Source organism: Trichoderma asperellum, chromosome 6 (assembly GCF_020647865.1).
Source record: "Trichoderma asperellum chromosome 6, complete sequence".
Lineage (NCBI taxonomy): Eukaryota > Fungi > Ascomycota > Sordariomycetes > Hypocreales > Hypocreaceae > Trichoderma > Trichoderma asperellum.
In genome coordinates this window covers 220,729-237,819 of record NC_089420.1, presented here as the reverse complement: position 1 = coordinate 237,819, position 17,091 = coordinate 220,729, and the positions used below count along the sequence as shown (strand labels likewise).

At 46.3% G+C, this 17,091-nt stretch overlaps 6 protein-coding genes across 6 annotated transcripts; 1 reads left to right on the top strand and 5 right to left on the bottom strand.

Annotated features, from left to right (window-relative positions):
• Position 1: 1 nt before the first annotated feature.
• On the bottom strand, positions 2–2,335 carry TrAFT101_009532 (uncharacterized protein; the record flags this gene model as incomplete). Its single annotated transcript, XM_024908115.2, has 1 exon — positions 2–2,335. One exon carries the CDS (start codon positions 2,333–2,335, stop codon positions 2–4), a length of 2,334 nt encoding a protein of 777 aa, XP_024761529.2.
• Positions 2,336–3,760: 1,425 nt separating this feature from the next.
• On the bottom strand, positions 3,761–6,118 carry TrAFT101_009531 (uncharacterized protein). Its single transcript, XM_024899954.2, has 5 exons — positions 5,699–6,118; positions 5,174–5,520; positions 4,910–5,091; positions 4,261–4,824; positions 3,761–4,185 (listed from the first exon to the last, which is right to left on the bottom strand). Exons 1-5 carry the CDS (start codon positions 5,960–5,962, stop codon positions 3,866–3,868), a joined length of 1,677 nt encoding a protein of 558 aa, XP_024761530.1. The 5' UTR covers positions 5,963–6,118; the 3' UTR covers positions 3,761–3,865.
• Positions 6,119–6,317: 199 nt separating this feature from the next.
• TrAFT101_009530 (uncharacterized protein) lies at positions 6,318–7,555 on the top strand. Its single transcript, XM_066128688.1, has 4 exons — positions 6,318–6,657; positions 6,735–6,859; positions 6,920–7,103; positions 7,169–7,555. Exons 1-4 carry the CDS (start codon positions 6,439–6,441, stop codon positions 7,502–7,504), a joined length of 864 nt encoding a protein of 287 aa, XP_065984808.1. The 5' UTR covers positions 6,318–6,438; the 3' UTR covers positions 7,505–7,555.
• A 17-nt stretch (positions 7,556–7,572) lies between these two features.
• TrAFT101_009529 (uncharacterized protein) lies at positions 7,573–8,775 on the bottom strand (the record flags this gene model as incomplete). Its single annotated transcript, XM_066128687.1, has 3 exons — positions 7,573–7,699; positions 7,766–8,372; positions 8,451–8,775. The coding sequence occupies 3 exons, from the start codon at positions 8,773–8,775 to the stop codon at positions 7,573–7,575; spliced, it is 1,059 nt and encodes a 352-aa protein (XP_065984807.1).
• Positions 8,776–9,697: 922 nt separating this feature from the next.
• On the bottom strand, positions 9,698–12,418 carry TrAFT101_009528 (uncharacterized protein; the record flags this gene model as incomplete). Its single annotated transcript, XM_066128686.1, has 6 exons — positions 9,698–10,158; positions 10,236–10,394; positions 10,452–10,588; positions 10,648–11,629; positions 11,716–12,105; positions 12,166–12,418. 6 exons carry the CDS (start codon positions 12,416–12,418, stop codon positions 9,698–9,700), a joined length of 2,382 nt encoding a protein of 793 aa, XP_065984806.1.
• A 3,166-nt stretch (positions 12,419–15,584) lies between these two features.
• Positions 15,585–16,718, bottom strand: TrAFT101_009527 (uncharacterized protein; the record flags this gene model as incomplete). The annotated part of the gene is made up of 5 exons (XM_024909804.2): positions 15,585–15,789; positions 15,875–16,228; positions 16,288–16,346; positions 16,404–16,642; positions 16,706–16,718. The coding sequence occupies 5 exons, from the start codon at positions 16,716–16,718 to the stop codon at positions 15,585–15,587; spliced, it is 870 nt and encodes a 289-aa protein (XP_024761535.2).
• Between the last annotated feature and the right edge of the window lie 373 nt (positions 16,719–17,091).

Here is a 17,091-nt window from a genome sequence, read left to right as displayed (position 1 = left end):
CTCACTGATCCTCCACTCGGAACAAAGCCAGCGACAACGCATCTCCCAGAACCGACGATGGCGGCTTCTTGTGAACGGTCAGCATCCTGCTTATGCTGACCTCACCACCCGGCGATGGTGATCTGGCCCTCGCTGCGCCTTCTCCCGGGACGCTGAGATTTCTACTGTGCCGCACACTTTGCGTGGCATTGCTCCTCCTTAAGCTACCTGGTCCGCTGTCGAGACTCTCGCGGTTGGGAGGCATGAGGGACGCTGGCCTAGCTTTGCCACCCTTAGGAGCTTCGAATCTCGCGGATGATGTAGGCTTGTCCCCATTTTGAGGAGGAGGAGGAGCGGCACGGCCATCTTTGCTCTTCTCATCTCGCAAGAGGCCCCACAAGTTGTTTAGCCATTTCTGCTTCTCTTCAGCCTTCATGGAGCGAATGGGTAGCACTTCAGCGCCGGCCATTTCTCGCGTCGGCCAGGGGAAGCTAACGGCCATTTCTTTCAGAGTCAACGGGGCGAGTTGTCGTAGCACGATCCGCAGCTGCGGCTCTACATTTTCGACGTAGTCGTAGGACCAGTCGTCTCTTCTTTGCAGACGGTCTGCGATCTGCGTCATGGCGCCAATCAGCCACTCTATGGCTACGGCGTCGGGCACGCTGTTGGCCTTCTGAAGGAGCCAGCCGAGCATTTCTGGAGAGCCCGACTGGTTCAGAATGGGAATGCTCCGCTTGTCGTGTTCTCGTCCTTGGAGCTTGAGGATAAAGTCGTTATACTCTTTCATAGCGCTGATTGGCATGCCAATAAACTTCCCGCTGTTCAATGCGTGGACAAGCTCGTCTCCTAGAGATAGACCGGCCTTGATGCCGCTATTTAGACCACGCCCTGGCCAGAAATGTACCGTCATTGCAGCGTCGCCTGCCACGGCGACTAGAGCATGGGGGCGCTTGACGTTGATAGAATCCTGAGGCGGCAGCAGTTGTACTCCTTCCCTCACGGCCTGTACAACAATTGGGATGCGTACAACGTTGATGACTTCTTCATCCTTGAATCCAAAGAGCTTGAGGCCGTCTGAGATTGATGTCCATAAGGGGCTGCTCCTATCCTCAGATGGCGCGAATACTTGACTTGGCTCGAAACCCTCGGGGATGCTTCCGTCAGGCTTCCTGAAACAGCCTGGTCTACCAAAGTGAACTGGCTGGCCGTCGACTGAAAGCATTTTGTGCCATTCTTCCTCGGTGAGTTGCATATTCAAGTAGCCTCGGCCATCGTGATCGCTGGCGTTCAGCAAGTAGCGTGTCTGTCCGAGTGTGAGGAAGACGTTGAGAGACTGTGACCACGGTAAGCCAGCGGGTCTATCAAAGGCCAAACCCAAGGCATAGCTTCTTCCGCGTTCGTTCTCGTATCCGTGAAAGTACGACTGGCGTACCCATGAAGCGGCACCGTCGGCGCCCAGCAAGACGTGGAAATCTCCGACCTTGGCAAGGTCTTCTCGTGTAACACCCTCGCAGTGTAAGAAAACAAGGCCTTGGAACTCTGGGTCTTGCACCCGCTTGAGGAATCGATCCTCTACTTTGCGGATCTGAATGTTGGCCGAACCGGGCCACACTCGCTCTGGCCTGCCTGCAAAGAGCGCTTGGTACGACGCCTTGCTGAGGAGGGAAGTGACGGAGTCTTGAAGCGTAACGACTTGGTCTCTTCTCCTGGCAGTAGGCGGATAGTCGACAACAATCTCGCCGTTGGGAAGCTGCTTTTCTATCCAGCGCTTTTCATACATGTGCACCTCAACGTTACCAGCGCCCTTCTCGGCGATCGCAATGGCTGACGCTAGGGCAGTAGGACCACCTCCTATGATAGCAACCTTTAACCTTCCCGGCACGTACTTATAAACGGATACTTCGCCCGTCGGTAGAGGGTTGAGGTTTCTCTCTAGCGTCGGATCGAAAAAGAAGTCGACGACAGATCTTGTTCGGTCGGACAAAATAAGCTCTGGCACGCGAGACTTGAGGAGCATAAACCGCACAGACTGCATCAAGGGCGTGGTAGCAAAGGAGCCATGTGAGTTTCCAAATATCCTGTGCTGTATCGCAGTAGCCAGAGCTTGTATTGTTTTATTTTGCGGATTCGAAACGATGCTGCGCAACTCTTGGATAATCAATGGATCGGGCGTCATGTTGGCTATGCGCATGAGAAATATGCGAGCACGATCGAAATCAGTTCGTTTATCTGATGAGTTGGGGTCGGAGCTGCCCCAGGCTTCTTCATAGATCTTGGGGAAGACGATGTCGTTGAAAGCGGCCGTCTGGGCGGTTACGCCTGGATCGCGCCTGCGAAAAGGGATAGCAGAAGGCATGATGACAATAATATTATGAAAAGGGAATCTAAAACAAGGAAAAACGAAGAAAGAAAAAAAAGTAAATATGTATTAAGACAAGAGAAAAAAAAAAGGGTATCTTGATATCTGGATAAGCGTACTTGAGAGTAGTGGTAGAGAGGATATAAACGCAGAAGAGGCAGATACTGAGCTTAATAAAAGGTTGCCAAATTCGTCGCAACTAGTCCACAACTCGCAAATCCCAGCACGGGGCGCGATAAATGGGAACTAGTATCGTCCTCTTGACAACTGTAATTGTCAGCCTGCCAGTAAGAGAGAGGACGCTTGACGAGATCCTGGGCCCGCGGGATAGATAGTGCTGACTGGCTGAGATGGCTAAATGTGATGAATTGAGATCGCTCGCTTCTAAGATTCAGGCTTGAATCCACAATTTGCATGGGGGTTTAAGGTAAGAGATGACTTTACAACGGCTACGGTGCTAGTGGTAGTATATATAAGAAAATAGGAATGCATCAACTCTTGACAATAGAAACCACTTTGGCGCCTCGTCCCAAGTCCAACCACTGCTCACACAATGGCTCTGATGCTTCACATAACACCGTTTTCTAATTTAGAATACACCGCGTACCCGCTCGCTAAAAGAGCTGGAACAGGGGAGGGTTAAAAATAGCCTGCCGCATGGAGGTTTTGACCAAGCACATGCCTCCAACTTGAGGGCTTGTACTAGGCAAACCGCCACTCAGGGCCGACTTTAGCCAGCCTTATTTCAGCCCAGCCAACATATTCAGGCAGGGCCTTCTCCTTTGCAAGACTCAGTTGGCGCGGCTTAGCCAACCAACTAGCCGGCACTAGCAGCGGCTTGGTTGCATACTTTTGGTTGCGTCAAGTCTTTTATGCCAACCAAGCTGCCGGACTCGAGCACTAAATGGGGACAAGCAGAGAAGCCTAAGCCTAAGCTAGACAAGCACTTTTTAATATTCTCATTTTAATTTTAATAATGATTTTTCAGACATAACAAAAGTCCTGTGCGAGTTGGGGCAACCTTCGAATTACAACTAGTAGTAGTACTCCGTAGTATTTTCCCTGTTACTAGGAGGAAGAGAGGGGCTCTGGTTTGGGGGCTGAATCAAGGAAAAGGACTGGAGCTTACATATATGTTTAGTATACTGCAGCCGCGCGGCGGATGCTGCGGATGGATGCCATCCGGCTGGAATCCTTTGGGCATGACGAGAAGTGGTTGCCCAAGAGTTGGCGTTCAAACGTGCACGGCCCGTGTTCTCTATGGCTTATAATGCCTGTGACGTGAAACCGGGAACATGGAGTCCGTCGAGGCTGGCAACTGCACAGCCACATCGCGATCTCGATTCTGGATCTATTATGGGCGAAGCGTACAGTATAGTAATCATAAGAGACGCGCGACGAACGATAGCAGTAAAAGCAGATGGGTGCCACAGAGTACATAAATGTGACAATGACAGACTCTATATGTAACATGCATATGGATGCTATAATCAAATCATCTAATCTCCTTGGCCACACACGTAGCTTTTACTCATCTCTGGCTTTCACTTTTCCATCGCTACCTCGTCTCAGCGTCTTACCCCCCCGTGCACCCGTCATCTTACCCTCGTCGAGAGCCACCTGACCATTCACTAACACATACCTGATACCTTTGCACGGCAGCTTGGGCTCGTCATACGTTGCCATATCTCTGATGGCCTCCGGGTCGAACAGCACAAGGTCGGCAGCTGATCCTTCGGCGACGAGTCCACGGAACGGGTAGACAGAGAGACGCTTAGCTGGGCGCGAGGTTAGATGCGCAATCATGGCGGGCAGAGGAATCAGCGATAGGTCTCGCGAGTAGTGGCCTGTCAGAGATTAATCAACCGTCAGCATATAATAGCTCATGATCACAGAAGCTATGGAATGCTACGCATCCTCACCTAGATAGCGAGGAAATGTTCCATATGCGCGTGGGTGAAGCGTCTTGCCATGCAAAATCGCATCGCTGCCCGACATATGCACCCGATGCTGCATAATGTCCCTCACGTTTTCTTCATTACCAACGTGCATTATGATGCTGGTCGCCAGCTTATCTTTGAGTAAAAGTTCAAAAAACACCTCGCTGGCCGGTTTTCCCAGTGACTTGGCAATCTCTGCCACCCTGCGACCGGAGTAAGATGCTAAGGATGGTTCACTTGTGGCACCGACTTGGATCTCATCCCAGTTTGTTGGGATGCCATGGCCTCCATCGCATCCTGTTACTTCAACTGCTACACGGATCTTTTCTCTTGTCTCTGGGTCTGCCAGCCTCTTCAGCGTTTCGGAGGGTCCGCCTGAGGAAGCCCAGCTCGGCAACAGGGCGGCTAGAGTTGTGCAGCCGGGGAGATAAGGATATGTATCCAGCGTTACGTCGATCCCTTTTTCGAGTGACTTATCAATCATGGATATAAGGATTGGAGCTTTGCCCTTGTTTTCTGAAAAGTTTAGAGTAGCGTGAGTGAGGTCTAGCTCCGTCGCTTGTTAGATGTCTCTCAAACAAATTTCCGTTTCATGGCCTGCATCCTTGCCATGCAATGGAGGAGAACATACGAATAGGGCATCCTGTGGACTCTCCTAGCCCTAGCATTTCAGCATAGCTCTCAATAGCCTGGAACCCATAACTGCGATGATGAGGTGCATAAAATGCACCGGGAAACTCTTTTGCAAGTGCTTCGCAGAGAGAGGCAAGCTCAGATGTTGAAGCGTACATGCCGGGTGTGTAAGTCAGGCCGCTATATTGAGGGCATAGTTAGTCAGAAATAACAGTTCTTGCGTATTGCAGAGCGGTGGGTATAAGGTCGTGTGGATATTCACCTAGACATGCCGACAGCACCCTGAGCCATTGCCTCTCGCAATAGCTGGATTTGGTCCTCTATCTCTTCAGGCGATGCAGGCGTGTCACAAGGACCGCACGCCAGCAATCTCAAATTGCCTTGCGGCACCAAAGTGGCAACATTTGTAGCTGTCTTGTTACGCTCCAAGCAGTCCAGGTACTCTCCCACAGTCTGCCACTCAAACATGCCAACTCCACTGAGCGTGGTGCGGCATTCTTCGTCAGTGGGATTGCCGTTCCAACCCGCAATTTGTTCTCGAATTGCTCTCAGCTGGTCTACATTGCGTATTGGGGAGTAAGAGATGCCGTCTTGGCCAACGACTTCGGTCTGTCAGGTCCAGTGCCGGTTAGCTACTTGGCCTTACTCGCTATTGCATCTCAACTCGACTGATTCGCCGCTGCCTGAATCAACCCCCACTGTGATGGGAGTGAACATTAAAGAGTTGCGTCCCTCTCGGTGGGGGTGACTTGCGTGGGGTTACATCAGGCCGCATGGGATTTCTTACCGTGCACCCTTGGCTGATTTTTGCTTCGTGATCAGGGTGTGAGAGCAAGTAAAGGTCGGAATGAGCATGCATATCGATGAATCCAGGAGACAAGACGTGGCCCTTTGCCTCAATTCGCCGCGTAGTCGAGGGAGCATCAATAGAGCCTGGAGCACCAATTTTGGCAATTAGGCCGCCTGACACGAGCACATCGGCCACGAAGGGCTCAGCGGATTCATCGCCAGTAATGACGGTCGGTGATTGGAAGAGGATATCCACAGCCATGATGGGTCAACAATGTCATATATCTCCCAGCAATGAAGATGATGAATTCCAATGGCAGAAACCAGCTCTGATTTCAAGTCGAAGAACTCGTCAGGATAAAGAGAAAGGAGAGATCATGAGATTGAGATATAGGCGGCCTACTCCGTTTTGCGGAGAAGCAGACAGCCCCCACCCTTCCTTTTAGTCATGGGGAATAACGACCTACTAGTATCAGGCTTCGTATGGAGCAAGATAAACTGGCACGAAAGGAGCGCTAGCGCCATCTCCTTACCTATAATGAAGACCGAGGGGAAATTATAGCATGAGTTTTTTTGAGATCATAGGCGGGTTGAGATCTGATAGCTAATTGTTTAAATTTCGTTATACTCGAGCGTTAATCGGAATACTTGGGCCGAGAGTCGCCTCTCCCTAGCTGTACTTCTGTATATATTCATACTTTCACCACAAGCACAGTAATACTTCTGGAGCCCAAAAGGATGGCTATAACCCAGGATATTGTGTATCATGGAAATTGCCATTGCGGCCGTTATTGTTTCCAAGTCTCAGCGCCAAATATAACTTCCGCAATCTCTTGCACTTGCAGCCTCTGTACGAAGAAAGGGTATCTTTGGCTGGTTCCAGCGGAAGGATCTTTTACGGTTGTAAGAGATGAAGGCTGCCTCACAGAGTATCGCACCTCTACACTAGCAGACAAGGTATAAATTCTATGCATAATGGCATGCGTAGCCCTTGTTGACCGTCTCTCTTTCGAACCCTACTTATAAATCTTCAGTTTTGTAATTATTGTGGGAGCGGGGTAGTGGGCAAGCATCTTTCAGGCTCGTTACAAGGCCAATTCCTGATCAATATCCGAACTCTTCGAGAGCCATACGTCAATCCTTTCAAACTTGAGTCAATGTACTTATGCAATCTACGTGTATATAATTTCGAAAAAATTTGTACTGAAATGAGTTATAGATCTACGACGAGCGCATTTGAAAGCAAAGACGAGGCTAGAGTGCGTGGTTCATTTCCACGTCAGTCTATGGAGACGACTGCGAATCATTTATTCTCATGTCATTGTGGCGATGTTCGAGCTAAATTTGTTGGCTCAGTAGAAGCTGAGGAGCTAAAAGAAGATAATTGTAGCAAATGTGTAAGGGTACGTCGACATCAAGATTCCAGACTTGTATCATCTAAGGTGGCTCGCTAATAATTGGATATTAGACGGCGTATATTGGTATTTACCCATCTAAAGATGCCGTTAGAATGTACGGTCGGGATCGAGTCTTCGAGTACCTTACTGGCGGCAAATTTACTGGAGCTACATACTGCAAAACCTGTGGCGTTCATGTCTTCAGCAACATATATGGCCCTCCCATAAGCGTCTTTGACAAACTTCCTGCAGAGAAGAAAGAAAGAGCTTTAGCCGTGTATCATAAGAATATGTCGATCCAGCCGCTAAATGTGCGAGCAATGAACGACTTGGATTTGGATGCTATTCGGTCGTTGATTAAGCGGGAAGATGAGGGCACAGAGGGCTATAACTTGGATCTGCCATAGATACAAGTGTGTATCAAAGCGTTAGAATTTCTTTGGCATTGAATAGTCAACAGAGTTTCTTAATTTTACTATGAAATTTTCTCGCGATTCCAGAATGACCGAAGCACGAATAACATGGCGAGCATGCACACATCAAGTGCAATCGCCCAATTATACCCGATGAGATATCGCGGTGCATCAACAGTCTTCCAGACACTATATCATGGGTTAATGACTCTGAAAATCGCACCACTTCGCCAATTCAAGGCTGAACCAACTTACAATAATGGCAGCCACGCGCCAAATGTATTCCCAATAGTATTCATACTGCTTAGCACAATCGCGCGCTCTTCTGCGTTGCCGGCGCAAATCTCATTTGCCCATGCGTATATAACGGCCGCTATACCATCTGCGGATCCTGATAGGAAGAAGGCAAAGAACTTGAGACCATTAGGAATGTTCCAAACTGCCAGAAGTACACCTGCTAAAATGTTGAGAAGCGCAGTAATGGCGATAAGAGACACTTTGGCGTCATATATATCTGAAAAAACCCCACAGATAATCGAAGCCACAATGGTCACCGCAGGCATAACCGTAGTTATCGTATTAATATCCTTGACGCTGTATCCTTCAGCTTTGAGCCACAGTGGGAGACCACTATTAGAAGAAATGCCATCAGCCTGCGAAAAGAAGAAGGCGAAGGTTACCAAAACCCAAAAATGCCAGCCGGTGAGAACAGATTTGATGACGGACAGAGTCATTGGTTTTCTTGGCTCACGATTCTCTGCTGCCATGCGTTCTTGCGCTAGCTGAATATCATTGCTCGTTAAAATAAAAGGTTGGCAGTTATCCGGATGGCCAGGTAGAACAATAAATCCAAGAAGAGCGACTGGGATTGTGCAAGAAAAACCTTTTGATGTCAGATGAGATGCAGCTCACCAGGTTTTACATGACACAATCAACTCACAAATAATATACAGCCAACGCCACCCCTCAATGCCATATCTACCATCAAGATGTGTGTATGCGCCGCTTTGTATATATCCCGAGCTCATACTACCAATTTGACTGGCGATAAAGAACAGGGATCCTCGTCGGCTTAGCTCAGAGCGTTTATACCAGCAGCCAAGATACCATTGAATAGCCGGAAAGAACAGGCTGCCAGCGGCGCCAACGAAGAAACGAATTATATAAAGCTGGTGCACATTTGTGACTTTATACTGTGCGAGGGTGAGTATGCCCCATATGAAATCGGCACCGGGGATGAAGTACTGTGCCGAGAAGCGAGTCATCTGTGGTTGTGATTAGATGGGCTTAAGCTTTCCATTTCTTAGGTATAAGTATTGGTCTTACAAGCACCGTTAGTGGTATCTGCAAGGTGATGTATCCGACCCTTCCCTGAAGTATTAGGAAAAGGTATTGACTCATATGGATCATAATTGAATCCTCACATGTAGGTAGTATTGAGATAATTGAGCTCGTTTCCGAATAGTTTTAAGTCTTCTCTCATGCCACTCACGTATGCCGCACTTGTCGCAGATGAATCCAGAACTTTCGCCCAATACGCAAGAAAAGCAAAGATCATAATTAGTGCGTCCAGTTTCAAGATCAATCGACGTTCTTCCGGCGTATCACTAGGAGAAAACCACTGATACCATTTCTGGCGAGATAGACTTGCGGTGGTGGATCTGTCAGGTAGCTCGGTTCCCCCCACTTGAAACGTCGTTTTTATGCCATCTTTGGTGAAGACACCCACAGAACGTGGTTGCGAATCTTTCTCAATTGGAGATGACATGGTTGGTTATTCATAAGACTTTTTTTCCCCTCCGAATCTAAACATTTTTTGCAAATGAAGCTCGTGCATCTTGTAATGAATATGTATTTATTGACTAGCATCACGTAATTTACCAACTAAATGACGTTGCACTAGATTGTCCCACCATGGACTGTCTTTATTTCATTACTCCAACTTTTTTTTTTTTTTAAAAAAAAAGGTATGATCTTGTTAACTCCCAAGCTTATATAATTTGGCAATAGACGGCTATTGTATTGATGCTTACTTTATTTTCTCATTCTAAAATTATGTCCTGTATGACATCCTGCTCGTTGCTAACATCAGCTCGGTATGGTAAAGAGCACGCTATAGCTTTACAATGTTATGACCAGTTAAATTTGTACCCTAAATATGATTTGTATGTATATTGGCCGAAAGTTCTATTGATGGCCCGGACTTGGAGGTACATCTCCAGTATCCCATGATTTTGGCTCAGGCCCTAACACAAACTCGAGAAGTCCGCCCTTTGCAATATCACTATGCTCTAGCCAGCTTTTGTTCCAAGGCTTACCATTGACTCTTAAGCTCTGAACAAAGAAACTGCTGTTGGATAACCCTTGTGCCTTGATCCTGAGGGTATAAGAGCCCCCGACTGAAACTGAGATGTCCTCAAACCATGGTGCCAGGATTAGATATACTGGCTGAGTTACAACTGGATACAGGCCGAGCATCTGCCAGAGCATCCAACTGTCCATAGCGCCAGCATCACTATTACCTGGTAGGCCGTTAGATCCAGCAAAATAATTTTCGTCAATATTCACGCGAGACTGATTCACGGCTTTGTATTGGCGACCTGGTAAATAATTATACAAGAATGGAGTGCCGAAACTTGGTTCGTTGCCTGAAATTGATCACAAAATGCCTTATGAGCGACTGCTATCACTGCGGTACTTATGCGTGCGACAATTCTAGACTTACCGGGATTGAATAGAGTTGTGCCAGGACCAACTCCTACACCTAAACCTGTTGTTCGAAGATTAGTCACAAACATTAGGTCTAGCCGCTTTTCAGTTGCGTTGACACCACCCATTTTTTCAATGAGGCTTTGCATGTCAAATGGAACTGTCCATGTGTATTCTGTGATGAAGTTAGACGCAAAAATAATATATAATGCATGGACAAATCATTATGTACCCCATGGATGGCCTTCAGTCGTGTAAGATTCGTCTTGTGGGCCAATGGTTATCATCGTACCATTGGGATAGCAAGGACAGAGAAAACCTGACGTGCCGTATTGATTGATCGCTGAGTTCCAAAGATTTTTCCAGTTCCTATAGATGTTTTTTTGAAATCAGATCTTCAATATTTCGTAACTCGGATTGGGACACACCCTGATCTGTTAAGATACTTTTGGAAGTCGTTTGGCGCTATCCCTTTTGCTATTTGGCTCACAGAAAAGTCATTCAAAGAATATTCAACTGTGAGACTGATACTCGACGAAAAATTCGTTGAAACATAACCTAGGTTGATCCAATCAGGGAGTCCGCAGCGACCTTGATTATCGGTGCAAGTTGCATCCTCTGGATCATTGTTAGGAGGCGGGACAACTTCTGCATCAGTCCATACGGCCTTGTATCCGTCGTTCCAGTTAATTCCATCTTTGAATCCTTTGACATAGGCATCGGCCAAAACATTATCAGCATTGCTGCCGCCTTGCACTTTGCCGTTATGATTACCACTACGACCGTCCGGCATAAAGCCAACGTGTCGCCAGATGTCAATGAGGGACCGAATCATACCAACGCCACGTTGCGGCTGGACCAAGAGATAAAAGCTATTAAGGCAGCGAAAAGTATCCCAAAGGGTGTAATAGTCGTCATAATATGGTTCTGTGGAGTTCCAGATTGGATTTTCTCCGGTTCTATCAGAGGGCATTTGGTGCATGCGGTAAAGCGCAGAGTAAAAGAGCGTCAGACGGGTCTCGTTCCGGGACGGTTCGTTGATCGATATTTTGCTGAAAACGTCATCGTTCCATACTTTCTTGGTAGTTTTCACTGTATCGTTCAGCGTCCAAGACGGTATCTCTTTTTGAAATGCACAAGCCTTCTCCACTGAGATGAATGATACACCAGTCTTGGACTTGACAACTGCAGTTATGGCTGGAAAGTTAAAGACTGCTCCAACTCTGTCTCCAGTGTCGTCACCTTCCGGACCTCCTTGAACTCCATTAGGGTTCGTTGATGCATTGCCCCAAGTCACCGACGTAGAAGGACTTGGGGGCTTATCAGGGGCATTCCATGGCCCGGAGAAATACTGCCAGCTGGATGGAGTAGGTTCAAAGTCGTTGCAAAAGTAGATTTTGTATTCAGATCCTGATAGGTTAGTTATCACAAGATAAATCTTTGATATGCTGATGATGACTTGCCTACTCCCCAATTAATTCCTGTGCCTCCCCAACCGCCTCTCCAAACTCCCCATCCCTGCACTCGTCGGCCCCCGTCTTTTACTTCGATTTGGCCATTACTGTATGACTGACTCTTGACAAACTCTGCTAAAGATGGCAGGTTGTGCGATACGTCCAGAAGAATGACGCGATCTGTGTTCTCTGGATACGTGTATTGAAAGAATCCAGCATGCTGGGATGCAGTGAGTTCAACTGTGACCCCATTTGCTAAGTCGGAGCGGTAGTACCCAACAGAAGCTCTGTCCACTGAAACACGGGGTTGCTGGTAAGTGGTATTGTCGAGGACATTAACGCCTGACAGAGTTGTAAGTGGCATGTGTCCGACGACACCGTATTTGGAGGCGCCTCCTATGCCGCACTCATGAAAGCAGGTAAAGGCAGTGACTATAAAACTCTATTATTAGCATTCTTTTCGTTATCTAGGAATTTGGTTCTTGAACATACCATTCCCATCTGGTGTGTACCCAGCAAAAGCGTTTGTATTTGGATTCATCTCCGTGGTATCCGGCCCAAGTTTCACAACTCCAAAAGGCACGGAAACACCCGGAAAAGTATCGCCTGAATTAGCGCCCGTACCATCTGGTCCAGCGGTACCAATAAAGGGATTCACATAGACAGATAGATCTTCATCTTGAGTCGGCAATGCGCCGGCACTCAAAATCTGGGCAAACATACCCAGCATCGCCCAACTGAACATCGTGACGGTTCTGCTCTAAGCAGCAGCAGCCACAGATTTCGATGGCATTTTGAAGATCGACTGAGCTATAGACTTGATGAAAAGCACCTTTATATAAAAAAATAAACTGGTAATTGTTGAGGGGAAGGCTGGTGGGGCGGGCGAAGATCCGGAGCAGGCTCTGTATCTAGATCACCAGAATCCCTTTATGCATATATTGTACCGACGGCATAATTCGGATCTGCACCGCCCTAGAAATTACTGGTTTTACCAAACTTTTTGTCTTCATCACCTGCTAAAAGCAGTTGGCAACCAAGCTAATTAAATGTTTTGACTGATGTAAATGCGATTTATCTCGTAACTAATGTCTTGCAAACATATTAGAGCGTGCGGTTAAGACAAAGAAATTTCGGTAAGACAGTGAGTGCATTTACTCAAGACTTCGCCAGTTTAGCGTAATATCGGCTCGTTGTGCTAATACGTACTTAGGCTTAATACTTACTTGCGGCAGTTAAGAACATAAATTTTCTCGCTAATACCGAGGAAAGACTTGGCTTTAATTTTGACGTCGGTAAAAGAGTGTTCAATCGGACGATCGTGAGGGGTATAATCTGGTCATGCTGAAAATGGTACTACCAACGAAATTGGAATGTCAGTTATTAAATGGGCTCCACGAGATATTTCAAGGGCACAGAGTCGTAATACTGGTGTATCAGTGTGAAATAAATTAACATAACTTAATGTATTGAGTGCCGGTGATAGAACAGGCCCATGGCTTTTGTATGGCTTTTACCTTGTTCTCCGGCCTATAAATTCTCTCTGAGTTTCGATTGAGTTATGCTTAATTGTGACACAATAAGTTTGTCTTTATTACTATACTATAATTACACACAATACCTAATAACTTTAAATCTCTCGAGTCCATTTGCGAGAATCTTGCACCCCAAATACGATATCCGATAGCTGACCCTGCGGGTGGAAGAGGAATACGTATATCTTTTCCTCGGAGGTGAATGATTTCAGCTGGCGCAATAAAACACTTGAATAAATATATGAGTCGTTTGAATTTTTAATTTAATTTGATAATGAGGTTTGGGAATGACTTACCGCAGTTCCTGCTGCAAATGCCTAAATCAGTCGGCCTTCCTCCACTGCATCTTGCATCTCATTTATAGAGAAGTCTCTTTCGACTACTGTTAAAGGAGGAAGGGATTCCCCATTATATTGCCACAGAGACTGTTCGCTACGATTGGATCGTACCAAATCCAAGACAGTATAGCGAGTCACGCCTTCTAATGTTGTGCCATTGTCCAGACCCGCAGTAAGGAGTTCAATATCACCTTGTTTCGTTTTCCAGACAACGAAAAAGTTATTCGCGCCTGCTTCAGTAACAAATTCTTCAGGCCCAAATAGCCATAGCACTTGGTCGAATCCAGCCTGAAGGGCCGCGTCGTGTGCAGGTAGAGTTGGCCCATAGTTGCCTCCAAGCTTTCGATTTCCGAATCCACCAGGCCAAGTTCGGGCCGTGTCAGCTGGGGAAGTCAGCAATCTCATGCCATTCCCTTTGGTCGAAAATCCTAGGAGTAGCGTCGCAAATGATGTACATCAAGGACTGTCGGGGCTTTTGCACACCAAGGACAGCTGTAGTTCCTATGTGTGTTGGTCGTAGATACAGAGTTTACCCTGTTTGTCCACTGGGTAGCCATTTTTCAGCTTGAAGCACTCCATATTGCATGATGATATATTCAAAATGAGCTGTATGAAATGAAGGAAGCCCAACGCGAAGAGATGACTTCAGCATCCGCTAGCAGTTGAGCTACAGTCGGAAAACCCGTAATCGATTGTCTTATCCCCGGTAAATTTTAATGCCTTCGAAGCATTCTGTTGCATATTGGAAAACACTAGCGCTGGGCATTATGGGGAGCGGCCCATGTGGTCAAACTTCGGGAGCCTGCCAGCCTATTGCTTCGTCCCATTGCCATATCATCATTTGATCTGTGCACTTTGTTTGTGGAACATGAAAAGGCTTAACAGGAGTGTTTACAACGGCTGCAGCGTCATTGCTCTTATCAAGAAGATTCGGGTATCCGAAGTTGCTATGGCTTTGTTGGGGTGCCATTATGGTGACAATTGACTCTGGTTGTGACGAATGGGAATGAAGATGGTAATGTAGTGTTCTTCTGGGAGGTAACACCTATATCTATTTAGGCATTTAGAATAATTCGAGGACATCTTTGAGAGCCGATAGTATCCATATGAACTTATCATACGCAATACAACATAATATTTTGCTCCATAGTTTCCATACGGCCTGACTAGATCGTCCAATAATAGCACACGAGTACATGCATGTAGCTGTACCGGGTGAGTGAAGCGGACAACACTCTTAAACGCGTACAGATGAGCAAAGTCCAATGAAAGCACTACATTAGTATCTATGGACCACGTATATTGCACACTATGTGGGGGACGCCCTTCTGATGATCCATTGATATATGCACGGAGATCCTTCCGTCCGAGACGCAATATCGTGATGCAGTTTTCATTATTTGATTATGTTTGACGCTTGCGCTTTGGTACGGCAAGCCATCATCTAATCCCATTATGGATGCTTACCAATCACTAGTTTCCTCTTTCAGTCTTCATTTTGCATGCTGGTGTGATCACAGGCCGATATCGGCCTGTTGCAAAGACGATTATCCTCATCTTCTAAAATCCAGAATTGCTGTGCCGCACATTTAACGCCTATCAGTTAACATTTTCTTGATCTCCATTTCCAACCGAGCTTCTCTACCGTTGAATTTTGAGGTATTACAAGTCAAACTTCATGGTCGAGAGGTAAGAGGAGAGACACTCTGACGATCTGGGCTTTAGGATAGAATCCATCGTTACAAAATGCAAGGCAGCTTTTATATTGCCAAATGGGGAAATCTTTAGCCCAGAATGACTTTCTATCAACAGTGAGATATGGTCTCTATAAAATACTTGAAGTACTACTGAGCGCGGGATACTATAAACCGCCATATACAATGTACAGTAGGTGTGATAGAGGTCCCGTATCATTACGTATATTGCATTGTAATATTCTGTATATCTGGCGAATTATTTATGCTATCAAGTTGCACAAAAACCGTTCTTAAACCTCAAACAGCAACAGTGGAGCTACTTATCAAATTATGGAATACCACTATTCATTTTTAATTGTAGAGTAGAGACTCCCAATATGAGGAAGAATTTCAACTGTGAACTCATCGCCTTCATGTAAATACCCAGTTGGCTCCATCGCCATACCGATTCCTGATGGTGTTCCTGTGAGAATGATTGTACCAGCGGGCAGTGTTGTTCCTTGAGATAACCAGCTGACAAGTGCAGGGATGCTGAATATTAAATCACTATATGTGCTCATAGTTAGCACGGCTGATGAAATAGAGCTATAAAAAAATATTAATTCTTGTAGAAAAGAGCTACGAGACTTACCTAAGTGGTGAATTTTGCATTACCTTGCCATTTTTGAGCCCACGAATGCGAAGTTTGCTTGGATCTGGTATAACACATGTGGAAACCAGAGTAGGGCCAATAGGACAGGATGTATCAAAGCCTTTACTGAAACACCATTGCGACTGCTCAAATTGGCTTTTTCGCGCCGAAATGTCATTCGATGCAGTGTATCCTAGAACGTAGGAGAGTGCGTCGTCCTCGCTCACATTTTTAGCGGGCTTGCCAATTACTACGCATAGCTCGGATTCATAATCAGCTGTGTCATCGACAAGTGAGAATGAAGGGATAATAGTCGATGCAGGCCATGGATCTGCGAGAGATGTTGCTGGCTTTCTATGAAGAAGATATGTCCATTAGCATTGATGTCATGGAGCCTGGAAGTTGTTACTCACAGAAATACAACTGGTACAGAGGGCAGTGCAAGATTGGCCTCTTTTGCATGTTTTGCGTACTATAAATGTTTTAAAAAAAATTGATCCGATTTTAGAAATTTGCTAGAGATTCTCACATTTAATCCAATACACCGAATGGCGCCAACTTCAGACATGGATAGTGGCGATAAAATGCGATCGATAGATTCGACAACACCAGTTTCTGAGCCAGTATCCAGGACCGAAGTGCCGCTGAAAACTTTTACTTTAACATCGTGGCCATTTCTGACTTCTTTGCCGACGTCGATATCGGAGTTCAAGGGCTCCCCGATGAGGATGGAGTTTTGCCGCCCACGCGGAACGAAACGTACAAGACCTGTCAAAAAATTTTAATTATGAGCCTCCAACTTTGGTGGCTGTATATGTCGCAATCACCTACGAGTGAAGGACATTGGATTAAGGGAGGCACTGCTGAACAGAAAGTTTCCCGATGAAGAGCAAAAAATTATATCCTATCCATTCGAACATTTCATAATTTCGCGAGCAGCAAAGCTTTATAACGCATAACAATTGCTATTGATCTACTATGCGCAGATAAATTCCGTACAAATGGGTACTATCGGGTTATCTTGCTGAAGACTACCCTAACGCTCCATGTATGTACCTAAGCTTGGTCTTACGGGGTTACGAGATGCAGTTAGCGATGCAAAAAGAAAATATGGAATCTTCCGATGGAGATAGCGATCTCGGCATTGTATGTAATCAAAATTATGTAATCGTACAGTACAATATGTCTAGACGACCCAATGGTGCCCCCAGCAAATC

Bases quoted from the DNA above. Each gene is read 5' to 3' on its own strand.
- TrAFT101_009531 (XM_024899954.2), bottom strand. From the start codon at position 5,962: ATGGCTGTGGATATCCTCTTCCAATCACCGACCGTCATTACTGGCGAT. The intron at 5,092-5,173 runs GTGAATATCCAC...CCCTCAATATAG, and splicing joins GGTGCTGTCGGCATGTCTAG to CGGCCTGACTTACACACCCG. The intron at 4,825-4,909 runs GTATGTTCTCCT...CGACGGAGCTAG, and splicing joins GTCCACAGGATGCCCTATTC to ACCTCACTCACGCTACTCTA.
- TrAFT101_009530 (XM_066128688.1), top strand. From the start codon at position 6,439: ATGGCTATAACCCAGGATATTGTGTATCATGGAAATTGCCATTGCGGC. The intron at 6,658-6,734 runs GTATAAATTCTA...ATAAATCTTCAG, and splicing joins CCTCTACACTAGCAGACAAG to TTTTGTAATTATTGTGGGAG. The intron at 7,104-7,168 runs GTACGTCGACAT...ATTGGATATTAG, and splicing joins ATTGTAGCAAATGTGTAAGG to ACGGCGTATATTGGTATTTA.